General features: G+C 36.9%; 1 protein-coding gene across 1 annotated transcript in view; it reads right to left on the bottom strand.

Annotated features, from left to right (window-relative positions):
- Positions 1 to 20,428, bottom strand: part of WDR7 (WD repeat domain 7) — a 289,363-nt gene that overhangs the window by 107,176 nt on the left and 161,759 nt on the right. The window contains exon 22 of the mRNA XM_081096649.1: positions 9,131 to 9,352. Coding sequence (XP_080952775.1) covers positions 9,131 to 9,352 — 222 coding nt within the window. The remainder of the gene's footprint in view (positions 1 to 9,130; positions 9,353 to 20,428) is intronic.

Below are 20,428 nucleotides of genomic sequence, written 5' to 3'. Positions count from 1 at the left end.
TGTACATTATAATCAAAGATCTGATCTTGTTAACAAATCATTAATTATTCCTTATCACTAACATCCCTGAGAAGTAGTAGGTAAGTGATGGGACATTACTAGGCCATTGAAATGCAAATTTGGAACAACAGTTGCCAACCATCATTTATTTATCTGTAAATGCAGAACAGAGTTAGTTCTGCTGACCACACACCGGCAGAGTGCAGCTTTGTGAGGCCTGGTGCAGTTCTGTTGTAAGCCTACCCCTGTCAGTAGGAACATGACTACACTGTCTAGGGATCTATTCAGCTATGATAAAGGTACTTCTCAGAAAGAAACATAGAGAACAATTTCTTGGTCAGTCTTTCAAAACATAAAATAATAACTCGATTCAAAAAAAATACTATAATAACTCGATTCAAAAAAATATTTATGGTGAAAATAATTGGTTCATTATAAAGGACCAAGCAGAGAATAAAATTTTAGTGATTTACAAGTTCTGACCTATTAGATTGGATTTTGGAATTTTAATGATCAATTATTTCTTCTAGGACAGTTACCAATTTATAGTCTCTCAGCTCCAAATCTACCACCTCCCCCTGGCTTTGTAAGAGTAGTGCTGGACTCTGTAAGCACCTCTTTGCCAGCTGGCAGAATGTTAAGCTTGGTCAACAGAGGTCAGCAGAGTGATCCTGCAAGAGGAAAGACACTTTCCCGCAAGCAGCTCTGGCCTGCCAACCCTGGGAAATGGCAGGCTGCTCTGCCTCAGGTGGTCCATCACTTGCCCCCAGTAACAGGTGCTGCATCGGAGCACCTTCAGCCCCATCTCTCCTCGCTGCTCACAGGCAACAACAGGCCTCGTCCTTGGGCAGGCTTGCTCACGCCCCACAGGCTGGGGGTTTCCTCAGTAGCTCCACCTCCTTGGAAAGAGGGTCTCTCCCAGTCCCTAGTTCCCTTATTACCCATTTTACTTCATCCCAGACAAGTCGCTGATCTTGTGTTACTTCTGAACCCCTAGGAGATTCTTTTACCTCTTTTGGTCGTCAGCCGCACAAATCTATGTTTCTTTTTCTATCTATATGCATTCTCAAAACCTCCAATCTCAAGATTCCTTCTAATGTAGTCCCTTTTCTTATTTGTAACTGGGAGAACCACTTTTAGTACTTTGGTCACTGTTATTTAAGACCCTTGAAAAAATACTATTTACTATAATATTGAATAAAATGTACACATTTATGTTCCTATTTTGTTCACTAGTTTATGCAAAAGCTACTGATTTTTTGTTATTTGTCTTGCTGATGAATTATCTAGCTAGCCCTGAGTGATATGATCTACCTTAGTTTTTTTTTAAAAAAATCATTATTGTTAAAAGTATTACTTATATCCCTCTTTTCCCCCCATTGACATACAGTACAGCATAGGGAATTAGTCAATATTGTAATTACTATATACTGTGCCAGATGAGTTCTCTAGACTTACCAGGAGGATCACCTTGGAAATTATATAAATGTCTAACCACTATGGCTTACATCTGAAACTATTATAAAATAATATTGAATCCAAACTGACATATAAATGGAAAAAAGACATATAAATTGGAAAAAGACATATAAATTGGAAGGACCATTCTGCAGAGCTGTCAGAAAACCTCAGGTCAAGAGTATTTAAAAACCAGAACTAGGAATGCCCTATGGGGAAAAAAGGGGGGCTGGGAGTTGCCATTTGCAATACAATGCTAACACCTGTCACTGACTCAACTACACTCAGACAGTCCGGGGAACAAGAAATCAAGGGCATTTAAAATTGAACTAAAATTGAAAACTGAATCAAGGTAACTAATACATACATTAGATGGTTTTCAGAGTCTTATACCAATGCTTCATCACAATCTAAACCAAAAAATTGTTATAATGACTTCATACTATATTCCTATAAGGCACAAATCTCAAACTACCACAGATATTATATTTAGTTACTGAACTAAGTTCAACATTACGCAAGTCCATGAAGCTGGATATGTGTAGAGAATATGTGATGTAGAAAGAACTGTAGCCTGGTAAGCTGATATAAGAATCCCATAAGGAGGGATGGCAGAAAATACATTCAAGATGCTCAGTGTCAAACATATGGCATAGCTGTGGATCCTATAAAAACAGATAGGACAATTGGTACAGAGCAAAGAAAGTAAGATAACCCAAGTTCAAGTGGCAGCAATAAACACAAGCAATCTACCATATAGTTAGAGAAAGAATGATCACATTAATAATTTCACAGAACCCTGCAATTTTAGATGAAGTGGCTTTAGAAATAACCTTGTCCAACTTGCTTGTTTTATAGAAGAGGAACCTAAAGCCCATCAGTGCAGTGAATTAACAAAAAATGATTGCAAATTAAAGTTATTTTGGGAGAACAAGGATGGGATTACATCACCAAACAGGGCCTGTAATGCAAGTGTCAGATCTCTGTTAAAAATGATAAAGCTGTTACACAACATAAATTATTTACAAGGAAAAACATAAGAACAGTGAAAATTTCCATTGGATCTGAGCTTCATATTGTTGATGTGGTTAAAATAAGAAACAACGTAAAACACATGGTTTTACTGAAAAACTTGGTATTTTAGTATATTTTTACATAAATCCTCTAGGAACAACATGCTTTGCCACAAACAGTGGGAATATGTATGTATTGTAGGAAAAGTATTCTGGGCTGGGGGGCGGGGGGGAATGTAACCAGATTCAAATCCCTTACAAGACAGGCAACCTTAAGGAAATTATTAAATTTTTGTGAGTATCAGTTAACTCATATATAAAATATTGACAGCAATACCTATCTCCTAAGGTTCTTAAAAAGATTTTAAAGCATAGCATATATACATATAAATCTCCTATTAGATAACAATGCTTTAAAAAGAGCTATTTCTTTTCCTTATCCTCCTATGAACATTTCTAGTAAAAATAATAACTGCTAACATTTGACTAACACTTGAATGTCAGGCACTTTCTAAATGCTTTCCATACACTAATTTACTTAATCCTCACAATAATTCTGTGAGGTAAGTGCTATCATTATTTCCATGTTTAGTTAAATAAACTGAGCTACCAGTTACTTTGTGTTGATATTAAGACTGAAACCCAACTAATCCAGAACAATAAAATTCCAATAAAAAAGCTGAACTACCTCAAGAATTAGCTCTGAGAGGCTGGCCAATGTGGCTCAGTGGTTGAGTGTCCACCTATAAACCAGGAGGTCATGGTTTGATTGCCTGTCAGGGCACTTGCCTGGTTTGCAGGCTTGATCCCCAATAGGGGCCATGCAGAAGGCAGCTGATTGATGATTCTCTCTCATCATTGATGTCTCCATCTCTCTCTCCCTCTGCCTTACCCTCTGAAATATATATATATATGTATATATTTAAAAAAGAATTAGCTCTGAGGCTAATATAAATGCCACCTATTTACTCTGATTAGCTCCCATTTTCTCTTCCCTCTTAAAATACAAAGAAAATTATAATTTGTACATTAAAGTAGTTTAATGACCAGAACAACCATATAGCAATTAAAACAACTAAAGAATTCTATATTATACTAGGTTTCTCTACTCTGGCTACAAAAGAAAATTACATATGAACCTTTAAAAATAACATAGATGCCCAAATTCCACCCCCTACTTCCTGAATACGAACTCTAGGGTAATGCTTATGTATTCTTAAAGCACTCTACATTTGAGTTTAGTGCATAGCCGGAGTGAAGAATTACAGCTCTAAACACAGATGGTGTAATGGTGATGAAAATAAAGTGGCACCTGGACCAGATGATTTTCAAAGGTAAAATTACAAATGAGAAGGGTGGGAAAGAACATGGAAAGCTGAGTTGGTGCAATGAGAATGAATGAATGAAGTTGACGGTGGAGTAAGAAGCCAGATAAGAAGGCAGGATTCCATCCTAGGGCCGGAAAGGCCAGGTTAGAAAAATGAGGCTAAGTAATGAGAAAGGCAATCCCTGTGGCCACAGCAGCAACTCAGCAACACAATCTGATGACTTGTTTGTAAACTTTGAAAATATACACTCTTTTGTCATTGCTTATCCTTGCAAGCGGCATGCTGCTTTCCTCGTCATTGCTGGTACCTTTTCTGTATCTTGTGCCTACCACTGGTTTTGCTACCACTAGTTGTCCTAATCTTGCTGCTAAAACATTTGAGATTTGGTTTAACTTTCTTACCTTAAAACTTAGGAAATAAATTCATTATAAAATCATCCTCAGCCAATATTAACAAATTCATTAAACAAAACATGCATTGTTAGGAAGCACAGGAAGTATTTGGAGAATCATTTGCACAATAGCAGACTACAACAGAATGAAGTCAAATATAGCACCATAGGAAACTAAATACAGTTTCTCACATAATTGAAATATTTCTTAAGTGACATCAAACTGAAGCTTCTATTTGGTGGTATTATAATTGAACTAATTAAGAGGAACATAACTTATTGTTTTTAAAATCATAATAATAACAATTTATTCTAACAAACTCTTGGAGTTCTTATCCATTTTTATTTTAATGACTATGTTTTAAGAATTGAATGAAATTTGTGAATCCTTTTCCCAGAACAAAAACACAAATGCACATAAAGACAGTATTTTCCATGTAACATCAGTGAGGTTCTATACACCTTGGCTAGCTGATGAACTCTAATATTATGATATTTATAAAGCCCCACTGTAGGGAAAAAGTGCTTTTTTTTCCTAATCGAAATATTTCACACCACAGATACAAGCCAGTTCACAATTACAGGAGAGTGTATTTTGCACACATTTATATCTCCATGGCACCAGCACATCCCTAAAAAACGATTCAATAAATGTTCAGATTTAAAGGTGGCCTGGTACCTGCTGCCTTGATCCTCCTTTTTTCAGCGCCATTTCTGAATCTTTCTTGTTTGTAACACAAGAAAACTATTTGAAATGGCGAACATACACTGATTTGGAGTTGGGAGATAGGTGTTCAAGTCCAGGCTTGATACTTTTTAGCAGTATGACCTTAAAACATTTAACCTGTGCCCTCGATTTATTGTCTGCAGGAAGAAAGTTTAATCCAAAGCCTCAGTTTCTTCGTCTGAAAAATGGGAATAATATGAGGACTTATTTGATAGGATTAGAAGATCACATAAGATAATACGGGCAAAATGCCTGCCACAGCGTAAATGCTCAGTAACTATTATTAACGTGTCTTGTGTTGTGCTAGGTGCTGGATGAAACATCTGTCTTGCAGGGAAATAGGAGCTCTGTATAAAGCTGGAATAAAAAGTGTGTTAAATAAACAGCAGCCCTGCTCTCCATTTCTGTTGATAGAAAGGGAACTGGGTCACAGATAAATTAATTACATCAGGGTTGGGGAATACCCCGTATAAGGCCCTCAGAATCATTTGGTCTAAGCTCTGCCAAGGCATTAGGGGTGAGTTAAATGTTTGACCAAATACAGCCGGCTAATATTTAAGTTGATAATTCTGTACGGCCCACAAATGATGTTATCAATATCCCAACAGCCCTTGACAGAAAGAAGGTTCCACACCCCTGAGTTACATGCTGGGTAGGACCTGGAGAGGTTGCCCATCTCCGCCTCTCCACGACCAAAGCACTCACTTCCCAAGCTCATGGTGTGTTAGTGGCTAATACACCTCAGCCCAGTCCCGCTGTGGGGGTTTGCTTTAAATGGAAGAGAGCTGCCTCACTCAAGTTTCCCCCTCCTCCCCCCACTCCGCTCAGGGCACCAATGACTTGATTCCAGTAACTGACTGACACAAGGATTAAAGGCCAAGCCCTCAGTCCTAGTTCAGGACAAGTCTGAAGGGCCATCCCAGCTCCAGAGTTCCCTGAGATGGGCTGAGGCTTTCTAGGCAATTGAAATGCAATTCAACTTCTCCCCTGCCCAATCCTGCTTCTTTCACTCTCCTAAAGGTATTGATCCCAGAACTGGTCTGCATACAAATCTGCCTCAGAGTCTGCTGCCTAGGGAAATGACTTATGACACTTGCCCAAAGTAAGAAAGCTAATGAGAGATCAAAATGGAATTTACTACAGACGTGCCAGCATAATTCCACAATTACAAACTGAGCAGAAGAGACCAAATGAAAGAACCAAAAGTCCTACAAGGTAATATTATAAATAATATTGTAAAATAGTCTAACATGCTTTATTCTGTGGGTCCAAATACAAACGAAGAATCTCGACTAAAGTTGGGCTGATGTGAAGCATCCATCGGTACACTGAGAAGAAAATGGGAAAGTTACGAAGAAGGTGAATATCCTGAGATACTTTCTATTTCTCTTCAGAAGCAGAGACTAATTGGACAAAAAGGACTATAAAAAGAGAATAGTTCCGGTCTTTTATTTTATGTAAGAGGAAACTATGACCCAGAGGGACACTTCACTTACCAAGGGTACAGGTAATAGAGTGGGCAAATCTAGGCCTCTCAATCACTGAGTCCTTCAGCTTGGTCTTCAATATGTGAATTTGACGTTTCATGTAAAGTGTAATACTCACAAAAGATTCATATGTATTCAAATCTAAGTATAAAATGTATTATAAAACTAAATTAAATATGCCTTTTTTAAAGTTTTTTTTTTAATTTTTAAAATGTTTGTATTAACTTTAGAGAGAAAGAGAGAGAGAGAAACATTAATCGGCTGCCTCCTGCATGCCCCCTACTGGGGACCAAGCCCACAACCTGGGTATGTGCCCTGACCAGGAATCCAACTGGCCACCTTCTGGTGCATAGGACAACACTCAACCAACTGAGCCACACCAGCCAAGGCTAAACATGACTTTTGAATTAAGTATCAATATCACTCTTTCCTCCCATCAATGTGATAATTGGGACATAAAGAGTTTTCACAGAACGGCTTTATGAGGAAGTTTAGACTTCACCTCTATACCTCTAACTACATTAGCAATTAAAGTTCATCAAATATTGTATCTTAATGGCCTTATCTCAAAATGAGGATAATAATTATTATCTCATTCAATGGGATGCCATAAAGGCTAAATTTTTAATGGTACCAATACATCCTAAATGCCATGTAAACAAATAACATGGCAATACATACAGCAACTTCAAGCAGGTTAACATTATAACTGGTTAATTTAACACATAACTGATTGAAAAGAGCCTAAATAAGACACAACATATTTAGATAGCTAACTGTTTCTAACAAGGAGAGCAAGATTTAAGCTGATAACTATAAACTGTGGTAGGCAAATTTAATGCCAAGGAACCTAAGATCTTTGATGAAAAAGTAGGGTAATGGATGAAATTTAAAGGCAACCCCCCCCCAAAAAAAAAGTACTTTTCAAGTTATAAAATGATAGCACAGGTTAGTCATTAAGCCCTTTCAACTAGCAACCATTGAACAGCAGCAGTTTGCATATTGGTCAAAAGCATGAGCTTTGGAACCAACAGATGGTGCTGAGCCTCAAAAGGCCATTTCCTAGAGGTATGAACTCACCAAGCTGTCTAAGCCTTTCTGTGCCCCCTAGCCTAATGTGTTAAATGCAGATACCACTTTAAAAGGTGACTATGCCCCAATCGGTGTGGCTTGGTGTCAACCGATGAACTAGGAGGTCACAGTTGGATTCCCCGTCAGGGCACATGCCCAGGTTGTGGGCTCGATCCCCATTAGGGGGAGTGTAGGAGGCAGTCAATCAATGATTATCTATCATCATTGATGTTTCTATGTTTCTATATATCTCTCTCTTCCTCTCTGAAATCAATAAAAATATTTTTAGAAAAAAAGAAAAGAAAAGGTGACTATGAGCACTGAGTTAATGCATAAAAAAAGCTTAAAGCCGAAACCGGTTTGGCTCAGTGGATAGAGCGTCGGCCTGCGGACTGAGGGGTCCCGGGTTCGATTCCGGTCAAGGGCATGTACCTGGGTTGCGGGCACATCCCCAGTAGGAGATGTGCAGGAGGCAGCTGGTCGATGTTTCTCTCTCATCGATGTTTCTAGCTCTCTCTCTCTCCCTTCCTCTCTGTGAAAAATCAATAAAATATATTAAAAAAAAAAAGCTTAAAATTATGCTCAAAACAATTAGTAGCTTTATTATTGTTGGTGGTGGTGGTCTTGTTATTATTACTCTCTGATTCTCAATATCAAGTAGAGATAAAAAGATTACAAACACTAATAAATATTTGCTGCATTCTGAACCAAAGGCAGAGAAGGGGCACAACAGCTAAGTTATAATAGGGCTTCAGTAATAAAAACCTCCAATACAGTCCCTTGACTTCACAGCAAAAGTACAGGATAATGATCCAATGATGATCTTGGCCATCGTAACTCCCAAATTAACATATATCTTTTTCCTTTGCTTAAAAGTTAAAAAAAAAACAAACATAAACAAAACAAAACAAAACAAAAAAACACACCTAAAGAACATGTTACAATTTGTTCTACAAAAAAAGGTTGTCATGTATTCAGTAGGATATTTGCTCCTTAACATGACATTAGAAATGATTTTGCAATATGGCAGGAACATTTTGACCTATGTAAAGAAGTTCCAACATTAAGGTAACAACAGACATCATTATAAAATACCCTTACCTGTTATTAACATATCAACTACAGAACTAGAGCAATATGACACAAGCCCTTTGAGCGCTGATTGCAATTATTTCACCATTTTAAAACTGGTATTGGAATACTTTTTAAATTAGAGGTAATTCACAATTCCTCATTCATGCCCTTTAAAATGTTATTTTTAAATGAAAATAATTGGTGTTCCACCTCCATCCCTAACTTTTCAAATCACGTTCAGGACATGTCAGGTAGTTTTTGAGAAATAATTTTATAAGTTAAAAGTTTTAACTTAAAGCTAGCTTTCATCAATTTTAGCTAAAATTTTGACCAAATTGTGAAAACTCAAATCTCAGAAATGTGTTAAGAAAAGCATTTACAAACCACATTTGAACTTTTGAAAAGAAGTCTGGGCAACTATGACACAGGGTAATGTGCTAAACAGATTGTCCTGCTTCCTAACTTCATCTGAGCCTCCTATGTGAGTTGAAACTGGGGATATAGTCAATATTCTTAGATTTTGTTAACAAATAATATGTATTGAGAAGCGATACATCAGCATTAGGAATTTCAAAACTTACAAGTATGTCTGGCCAGTGAGTAGTTGGATCCACCAGTAGTCAAACCAAATCCCTCAGGAATCTGACTAGAGCTTCGAGGTCTGGTCAACAGTTTAGGAGGTTCAATTTCAGCACCAAATTCAGCTCCTATGACTCCTAGTAAAACAATAGCAGTAGCTTGTTTCCGTCTTTCCTCATAAGATGTGGAAATTTTTTTCACTTGTGGGACACTTGGTAAGCAACCTGAAAATCAAAACATAAGAATATAAATTAAACGAATATCAATACAAAAAAGACATGATTATAGAAACATTCAAGATTGCTCATTCAGGAAAGAACAGTCTTTTTTAAAAAATGGTACTGGGACAACTGGTTATCCACATATAAAGGAATGAATTTGGACTTCTACCTCTCACCTTGCAAAAAGTCAACTCAGAATGGATCATAGCCCTATATATTAGAGCTAAAACTAAAGAACTTGCAGAAGAAAATATAGATGCATATCTTCATGATCTTCAGTTAGTCAATGATTTCTTAGATATGATACCAAAAGCAAAAGTAATTTTGAAATATTTTAATTTGATTTCATCAATATTAAACATGTTTGCACTTTAAATACAGTATCAAAAAAGTAAAGACAACACATAGACTGAGAGAAAATACTGTCAATTATAATCTAATAAGGGATTTTATCCAGAATAGATGTTACAACTCAATAATAAGAAAATTCTACTCTTAAAATCGGCAAAAATTTGAATAGCTAATTCTTCAAAGACATATGAATGGCCAATACACATATTAAAAGATGCTCAATATTGCTGGTCATTAAAAAAATGTAAATAAAAAACTCAGTGAGATACTACTTCATATCAACTGAGATGGCTGTAGTAAAAAAAACAGGCAGTAAACAACATATGTTGTTGAGGATGTACAGAAATCGAAACCCTCATGCAATGCTGGTGGGAATGTAAATGGTACCACTACTTTGGAAAATAGTCTGGCAGTTTATCAAAAAGATAAAAATAGTTTCCATATGGCCCAACAATTCCACTCCAGGGTATCTATCTACCCAAAAGAAATGAAAATAAATGAGCACACAAAAACTTGGACATGAATATTCACAGCAGTATTATTCATAATAGCCAAGAAGTGGAAAAAACTCAAATGTCCATCAATTAATAAATAGATAAACAAAATGTGGTATATCCATCCAATAAAATATTATTCAGTAATAAAAAATAATCAAGTACTGGTACACACTGCAATGTGGATGACCTTGAAAACATTATGCTAAGGAAAAGGTCCTTACAAAGAATCACAAATTGTATGATTCCATTTGCATAAAATGTCCAGAATAGGCAAATCTATAAAGACAGTAAGTACATGAGTGATTGCCTAGAGGTGGGATAGGAGTGAAATGGTTAAGGATAGCTAATGAGTGCTAGGTTTTTGAGGTGATAAAAAGTTATAAAATTATATTATGCTTATATCTGCACAACTCCAAATATACTAAGAATCACTGAATTTTATGTTTTAAAAGGATAGATTTTATGAAATATAAATTTTATCTCAATGACTCTCTTTTACAAAAGATTGCTCATTAATTCATTTATAAATTTTCCCACTAATTTAACAAATATTTATTGAGCATCTACTTTGGGCCAGGAAATTGGAGACATAAAAATAAATAGTCCAGGTTCTCAAGAGCTCACTAGTGCATATAAGCGAGACGAGCCTGTTCACAAAGGAAGAAATGATGAATTTAAGATTCAAACGATAGCCCGGCCAGTGTGGCTTAGTGGTTGAACCAATTCCACCCATGAACCCAGTCACAGTTAGATTCCTGGTCAGGGTACATGACTGGGTTGCAGGCTCAATCCCCAGTAGAGGGCCTTTGCTTAGTCCTTTGCTCAGTCCTACCCTAGCCTCGACCTTTTATTTTTTTGTTTGGTATTTATTATGTGATATTACCAGCATCCATTAAATTACATAGAGAATAAAGAATATCATGATATACATGTATACAAACAACGTAGTATAATCTGCACACAATCTTATTTTACTAAAATGTAATGAACTAATGTGAATATAACTAAAGTCTACTGTGGACTAAAGTCTACTGTTGTGTCTTCACTACCCCTTCCTCACATCCCAAATATCACCATAATCCTGACCTTATCAAAGGTTTTTTAATCTATTGTATAACCATATCAGTGTCACCTGAAATGTATATTCTCTGGCCTCAAACACTTGCATTCTCAGGGTAAACTCTGGATAGACTGAAGAATGAATGGAAGGATGGAAGGATGGATAGATGTGATTTGATCAAGAGGTAGGTAAATAGGCCAATCAATACACAAACTCTGAACTAAATTTGCTAATCAAGTTGTTGTTTTTTTACATTTGTGTCCACAGGTGAGATTGGACTGTAACTTTCTTTTCATATACTATTCTTGTTGGGTCTCAGTGGCAATATAATACAAGCCTCAAAAACTGGGTTAAGTAACTTTTTCTCCCCAGTTCTTTGAAAACAGTTAAATGATTCTTGCAGCTAAGAGCTGCAGGCAGAGAGAGAGAGAGAGAGGGAGAGAGGGAGAGAGGGAGAGAGGGAGAGAGGGAGAGAGAGAGAGAGAGAGAGAGAGAGAGAGAGAGAGAGAAGAGAGAAGAGAGAAGAGAGAAGAGAGGAGAGAAGAGAGAGAGATTATTGTGAGAGAGAGAAACATTGACCAGTTGTCTCCTGTATGAGAGAGAGGGAGAGAGAGAGAGATCATTGTGAGAGAGAGAAACATTGACCAGTTGTCTCCTGTATGCACCCCAAGTCTCCTGTATGGGATCAAAGCCAGAATCTAGGTATGTGCCCTGACCGGGAATAGAACCCACAACTTTTTTGGTATACAGGAAAATGCTCCAAACAACCAAGCCACCGGGCAAGGGCCACAACTCCCTTATTTTCATTATTTTCTGTTACGATAAACATTGCCAGTCTCATAGTTAATATCCATTTTCCTTTTCCCCTTTAATAATACAACCTCCATTTTAACCAAGTAACAATGTACTCATACCCTTCAATGTCCTTCCAGGAACTAAGGAAGCCATAGCCTAGATCCTGGCTTTACGTTTTATTCATGATGTATTTTAAGTCCTCTCTGCTCATAGGAGCCAAAGCCTGCTTCTGGAAAGCAGCTAATGGTTTCAGTCCAAATGATTGCATTTCTGTTCCATTACCTGTCCACAGAAATATCTATCTTTCCTGGGTCTGGTTATGCCTCTTTGGTTTTCTATTTGTGTATTTTATCCATCATAGCTATATATTTGGTACAGAGGGATTTAAAAAGTGAACTTCCGGAACCAGCGTGATTGGAGTTCACCTTTCTGCTCCTTCTAATATTAATCCATCCAGTTTTTCTGGCCTCTTTCAGTACCTTGCTCTATACATTAATTAAATCAAGACAAAAAAGGGGGGAGGGGGGCCTTCAGTGTTCCGTATACCAACCAAGAAATTAGCTGCACGGGCCTCTGAATACTTTTAGATGTTTTGTTTTATTTTATTTTTTTCTCATGTTCTTTTGCTTTGTCATTCTATACTACTGAAGGTAAGGCAGCTGAATAACAATGGGGGGAAGGAGGCTACAGAGGCAGCAAACCATGAGAGGCCTTTGTACAGCAAGCTAAAGACTTTTAACCTTTGATTAATGGAAGGCCACTGAACAATTCTGTAGCGGGTGGTGACATCAGGTTCATTTATTGTTGGAGAGGTCATGACAGTAGCAGTATGGAAGGTAGATTGCGAGGGAAAACAAGACAAGTGGAACCAGAAAACAACTCTTGCAATGATCAAGTAGAAAATAGTATGTGCCAGTGATGGTAGAAGGTCATTCATTCCATCAGTTAGTCATTCATTCAGCATATAAAATTGAACATCTAGAGCAGGGGTCCTCAAACTTTTTAAACAGGGGGCCAGTTCACTGTCCCTCAGACCGTTGGAGGGCCGGACTATAGTTTAAAAAAAAAAACTATGAACAAACGCCTATGCACACTGCACATATCTTATTTTGAAGTAAAAAAACAAAACGGGAACAAATACAATATTTGTATTTGCATGTGGCCTGCAGGCCGTAGTTTGAGGACCCCTGATCTAGAGTACATTGCATTATGCTAATATGAATTAATGAGTTAATATGAATTAAGATGAGAAAAGCAAGGTCTTTGTCCTTAATTACCTTAAAGGCTATTAAGCAGAAATTAGAAATGTAAAGGTTACAAAATCAATGAGAACTTTACGGACTGAGAGAACAGTATGTTTAAGAACCTAAAGCAAGAAGAAATCTGAACATTTCTATTTCAAGGATAGGCAATTGGGCTGCAACTCTATGAGTGAAGAGGAGAATGGTAGAAAATGAGGTGAGAGTCAGGAAAGGGCCAGGTCATAGATGGCTCTATTGGTCATATTCACATTTACATTTTTATCCTTTGAACAATGGTGTTAGTGTAGGTAGCTAGTTTTTCTCAAATTTGTCACCTTTAGAATAGAAGAAGGATGCCAACTTGTCCAGGAGTGCCATCCTCCAGACATAGCATATGACTCCTCCCTAGGACAACACCAGACTGACCTGGATTTTGCAAAGCCCCCCGCTCTCATGTGAAGATTCCCGTTCCTTTTGCTCCTCTCTTTCTCTGGCAGGTAGGAAGAATCCCTGGGCCTGAGGATAAGGCAGGACTACATCCCTTGACAGCAAGAAGAAAGTACAAAAGATGAGGCCTTCATCCATTTACCCTTGTAATATTACAAGGCCCAAGAGTCTTGGGGGGATATGTGTTAGCACAGGTAGCCAGATATTAATAAAGGAAGAGCGCAAAGGAAACCAGACATTATTAAGCATAATCAACTAGGGAGCATACGCCTGTTTGCTTCACCAGTAAGTTACAACTTCACACACTCCCAGGGGAATCACTGGACTGTTCCCTGCAGATCACTGGGGAAAAGGATGGGACACTAACAGGGAAGACAAGCACACGTGCAGTAGGAGCCAACATGCCAACCATAGAGGCCTGTCGGTCAAGCCTGGGAAATGAATGGTTAGGGGTAGGCCCAACAGAAGTCCATGAAAGCTTGGGAAGTTGATTGGTTAGTTTGAAAAAGGGCTCTTGATCTTTCCCAAGCCCGAGATAATATAACCTGAGCCTAATCAAGACAAAGCCCTTCTCTCTCTTACACAGTAACACCCACTAGCCCAGTTTATTCCCATGGTCTCTCTCCATAGTAACCATGTAGCCCTAAGAGCTGCAGGCAGGAAGCTGCCTGGACTCTAAACACGGGCTCCAAGCGGGAACCTGGGTACAGCAGCACAGCAATGCATTTCAGCCAAGAACAGCGCTACCCAGACAGGAACCGAGACTGCTGATGCCAGACCAATGGCACAGACCCTTTGGACACCGGCCTTGATGAAGGTGAAGCTGGACTTTTTCCATGATGGGATGGATGGAAATGAGACATTGGGCACCCAGGGGCAGCCTTCTAACCTTACCACGCCACAACCTCACCCCCACACCTCCAACACGTGGGTCTGACTCTGAGGAAGAGCATGATTTCCACCAGCAGCAATGGGGCGATAATCAAGATAGGGTTTAAGCCACAGAGTAACCTAATTAGATTTAGGGTTTTAGAAAACCATTCTGAGAGCATATGAAGAATGCTGGAACTGAGGTGGTCAATTAGGAAGGTACTGTACAAATCAAAGGGAGAGATTAAGATTGTTTGGTGTTGGGATGTAAAACAGGCGATGTAGAGAAGTGAACAACTTCAAAATTCACGGTGAGGTCTGGGGAGTTAATGGTAACACTGCCAAAGGATTTCAGATATCCTGGCCTGAATCCTTTAAAAAATCCCAATTTACTAAAACAAAAGTAACACAAAACAAAATCCTTGCCAGAAAGTTAGATATGGGTTCTCCAAAAGCTAAATTTAAAAAAACAAACAAACAAACAAAAAAAACACCTCGAGCACAAAGCTTTTAAGAATACACTTGAAATTTCATGAATTTACCTGTGCTGAAAGGCTGAGTAAAATGTGGGCAAGATGAGCTACACGAACCTAAGAAGTGGAAATGATAGGATATTATAAAGAATTTAGGCGGTGGGACCTAGCTGGTTTAGCTCAGTGGATAGAGTGTCAGCCTGCAAACTGATGGGTCCCGGGTTCGATTCCTGTCAAGGGCACATGCCCAGGTTGTGGGCTCAATCCCCAGTAGGGGGTGTGCAGTAGGCAGCCGACAATTCTCTCTCATGTTTGATGTTTCTATCTCTGTCTTCCTCTCCCATCCTCTCTGAAATCAATAAAAATATTTTTTAAAAGAATTTAGTAGGTGGAAAGGAAAAATTGAATAAGAAAGCAGTATTAAAGTATTTAAGGGGAAAAATGGGGGGTGGATTATCTTTAAAATTAAGATTATAACATCAAAGAATAGTTACTGTTTATTTGGATTCCAAGAAAAGTTTGGTGCAATTGAGTACAGAAAGGATTTGTTGTTGCGGCTATAGTTTCTTAATTCTGCACGTCACACTTTATTGTTTAAAAAATGTTAGTCCTGGACATTTGGCATTTGTTTTTAAGCAGTATATAGAAAGACAAAAATCTAAAATGAGCCCACAGAGAATAGATTCGTCTTTTAAAATATTTCCTTTAAAATGTTAGTTATTACTCATTTTTCTAATTTAAGTTTGTATAGTATATTTCAAATCACATGCAGGCTGCTTCATAATGATTTCTCCAATTTTATAAAATTACTTTACGACTTCCAAGGTTTAAGTCATATTTTGTAACAACATTTCTTATAAAAAGCTTCAATTAAGCATTTTAGTGTAACCAAAGTTTTATTAACCAATGTCACACCAATAAATTCAACAAAATAAAATGAGATAAAATAAAATATTTAAGTAACATAAGAAATAGCTTCTAATCTGGTATCATAGTATGCATTTCTGTTTCTTCGTGGATTTTTTTTCTAGTTTTTTTAAAGACAAGAAATGTTAGCGAAAGTACAAGTATGTATGTGTGATTATAGATTCAAAGTATAACACTGATTTGTGATAGTTACTAAAGAGGGAGAATATCCTAAAAGCTTAACGATACCAAGAAGAAGAAAAAAATCAATAATCACTGCCTGTGTGTTTAGAAGGATGAAAATGGCCCCTAATTCTAGGCACAGTGATACTTAACAGTTTGATAATCTATACCTCAGTACATGCATTTCAAACCAACTTTATTTATGTACAAGAACAGACACAGGGGGTAAGAGCTCTGTGCAGCTGCATCTAGATTCGTGTAGTATATATTTTACTCTTTACATAGTATTTTTGAAACAGGAAGCAAGCGAGGCTCCCCTCCCCCAGGCCTCAGCGAGAGCATGCTCCATAACAATAGTTCAAAGGAAAGCTCTATTCTGCAGTTGCACTGATTGTTCTGTCAGCTGACCTCTGCAGAAGGGAATTGCTAACCGCTGCCTTGCTCCTTAGCTGACAAATGAATGATCGCAGCTCCATCTATTTTCACTATGGCTGCCTCTAGCCCAGGTGCTCAGACAGAGAGCCCGGTGTGACATCTTAGATCAAGATGAATTGGCACAAACTCCTGATCCAAGATTGTTTTATACCATTTAATTTAGTTTCTTCCCCTGCTTGGATGAGCACAGCTCTGGTTATGGATTTCTATTCTAATGTACTGAAGCAGGCCCTGAAAGAAGCCAATGAGGCAGCTGCCGGAGCAGGGACTGCAGGGATACTGATCAATAGGCAAGGCATTGACCCCAGCCGGTCAGCCTCCGCAACGGCCACGGCGGGAAGGGGGAGGGGCACAGAGCGCACAGGGGCTGCTTCCAGGAGGAAATTAAACAACAGGGGCATCTGGAGAGCTCCGCCCCCACCCTGGCCCTCCGCCTTCTCTAGGTTCCTTTTGTTTAATTACCTCAATCTTGTCTTCACTCCTACTCCGCAGGAAAGAATGAAGACTGTAGGGAAGTTTTAATAACGTGCTTTAAGACAGCCATTTGTAAATTGTATCCGTAAGCTCATAGAAAGAGCCATAACAGGTGCCCTCTGCTAAGTGGCCAAAATATGAAATCTTAATTAGCTGTCAAGTCCATCACTTAGTGTAATTTAAAGTTTGGCATGTGCGCGGGCTCCTGAGAACACTGTCCACCTAGCTGTGAACACTACTGAGGCTGCAACTCTACGGGATGTAATTTTTATCAGAACTCAGATCTGAGAAGATGATAGTTCTTTGTTAACAAGTAGAGGAAGCAAGAGCAAGGAGAGGTCCCCCTAAAAGAGACACAGACAGATAAGTGTGTACAAGGTACAGATGCCCATCCCTACTTTTTTTTTCTGACAATACACAGCAGTTTCTGATTCTTTGAGTTTTCAGATTTGGAAATATTTTAAATCACTGGGTTGTGCCTGTGTTTTCTCTGAAATAATATAAGACATATGCAACTAGCTGCAATGTTTTCCTATAAATAAACTGACAACCAAATGGGACATTTTGAGATATTAAAAACAAAACCATTCTGGAAAAGCAGAGCTTTCTACAGTTCCATTTGTCTCATGAAATTTTGGTATTTTTTCACAGAGACATGCCTCCATTTAATCATGCTAAAGGGTGACATGGAGATCCATTTTCTTGACAGGACGGTTGATCACCCCATCACAGTAGGAAAATTAATGCCTTCAACTAGCCCTGTGTGGAAAACAGAAGCTCCGCACAACGAAAAGGACATAAATGCTCTACATTTTAAGTTGCCAAGAGAATACTCCTTCTGTGTAGGAAATAGGTTTACTCATTACTGAGTTACTTTGCACAAAATTTGAGCCTTTGATTTTATTAAAACAACCATTTAATTCATGCTGTGTTCCTCAAAAGTACATAATTGTCTTTAGATTTAGCATAATTGACTCTAGATTTACATGACCAGGAGTAAACACTTCACTTACAGCTTAACTAGAACACAGGTAAAATATTTGAGAAGTTTAAGCTATTTAAAGGGCTGTGAGATATTGATTACTTCATTTAAAAAGCAGTCAGAGAGTGCAACCAAGAGGTCAAGATAAATTTAACAATTTGAAGCACTTTACTAAATAACTCTAAAGATCATGTTAATTGGCTTTGTGCAGTTCCAGGGTAAAATTAATTTTATCCTAGCTTACAATAAAGGGATTAAAAGACATATTAAGTTCTTCAGTTTTAACTGGAGTAGAAATCAATGGATTTGAATTAAAGCTAAAGGCAGTTTTATGAGAGATGGACTACCAGCACATACTTTACATCTGCTATTAGCCATATATTGATGAAGCTCTGTTATCGTATTAGGTATTAAAACCTCAGAGAAGAAGAAACCACCCAATTTTCTATTCTGAGAATATACTTTAAGAACTGTGTGATTTGACCTGTAAAAATTGTTCTTAAAAATTTAATTCTTTGTTTAGGATTGAGTATCATAATGCTTTTTATAGTTGACATATGTTATAATATTTAAAGTATTAGTAAAAATGAATAAAATGATGTGGTAATTTAATCACATTCACATAAAGATTATAACTATATTTAAAGTATTTAAAACTAAATAATAAATATAACACTAGGGTTTTCTTAAACAAAAATATTACATTCAGATTGGTTTTAGCATACCAATTTTATGCCAGAAATTTCTGGCATGTGATACTCCAAGTAACATTCTCAAAGATATAAATATTTTCTGAATTTGATAAACTTTGATATTCACTAAAACATCACTTTGGACATTCAGAAATGTTTTTCTGAATTTTATTTATTCACAGTAAATAAAATGTAAATGTTTTTCTTTATTCTTTCATTATTTAATAATGTGTTTTTGGAATTATATGTATAGAAAAATAAATTGCTTTTACTATGCAGAGCAAAAATTACAATTTGTATTTAATAAGGCATATGCTTTATATATGAATAAGTAACTGTGAGACTCTGAATAATCGGAAAAAGTAAGTTGCAAGATCTCACAGCAGAAAACTAAAGGGCAGCAGGTAGAGACCATTTAAAATAATAATTTGGATTAGGCTAGAAAATAGTTTCTACCGTGGTTCTTTACAACTGCTTTATTTGCGATAAAGTATATTTGGTAATATTAGGTTTGATTAATTATTAAAGAACAAAAGTAAATTTAGCAAAGTGAAGTTTGTTAACATTGGCAATTTTAGAATAAGAGACGTTTTGGGATTAAATATGATTTCCTATTTACAATGCCTGCATACAATTAGAATAGTCTTAAGCATATATATCATTCAAAGTTCTACAAATGTTAGTCAATAAAACTACAAAAGATTTCTATTTTCAAACTAGTAAAATATCCCTCCAAATTTTCATTTTTATCTATTTCACTTTCTCAACCCCAAAGACATTTTAAATGGGATGTGGCATTATAGGCAAATACTAACTATAAAAACATTTATGATTGTATATTAAGTAAAGATAAGTTTAAAGTAGTACATGGCAGTGAAATATGTCAATTAAAAATATATTTCTCAACATAAACAGAAGTATCTAAAAGAAACTAGGTCTACAAAATGAGTTGCAGTTCTAATTGTTCTTAGATGTTTACTTTAATCAGAATAACTGAGCTAGAACTATGTTTTTGAGATTGTAAAATGTGTTATCTATGTTTTAAAATCACAATGAAAACAATGTTGGCCTTCTGTGGAATTTTCACGACATAAATTGTTTCCACATATGTTTGGCTGGAACATTTTCCATACCCACTTGCTATTTATTACTAGGGTTGCTTAGAAGTGATAAAGTACAATGTTATAAAAATGTCAAATTTTACCAGATATGTAGAGGTACTTTTCTAAATAAGCTTTGTTATACTTAAAAATAAGCAAAAATCTTCAAATATTAATTTTCAAAACAATTTGGTTTTAAAAGAGTATAGTAGTCTACTAATTAAATTTCAGTTATCCAGTTTATCCCAGTTCTCAGTCAAATACTTCAAAGATAAATTTGTTAAATGGGACACAAAAAAGCATAGCTTGGTGTGTAAAAAAGGCTGAAGGACCTCACTTTCTCGGAGGTAAATCTGGGTTTCCTAAGTCCATCAGAGGACTCCATGGGTCTCTGCCATTGTAAATGCATATAATTAAGTTCCTCCTCTTCAGCCAAGTGTTTTTATAGGAATATTACATATTATTTTCACCACTGTCACAATTTAGAGCACTGCATATCCTGCAATTTCTACAAAATACGGCAAATTTTGATATGGAAACAATTTAAAATTGCAGATGGTTATATGGCCGCTG

This window comes from Myotis nattereri, assembly GCF_964212035.1.
Source record: "Myotis nattereri genome assembly, chromosome: 8".
Lineage (NCBI taxonomy): Eukaryota > Metazoa > Chordata > Mammalia > Chiroptera > Vespertilionidae > Myotis > Myotis nattereri.
This window is presented reverse-complemented; position numbering and strand designations above follow the sequence as displayed.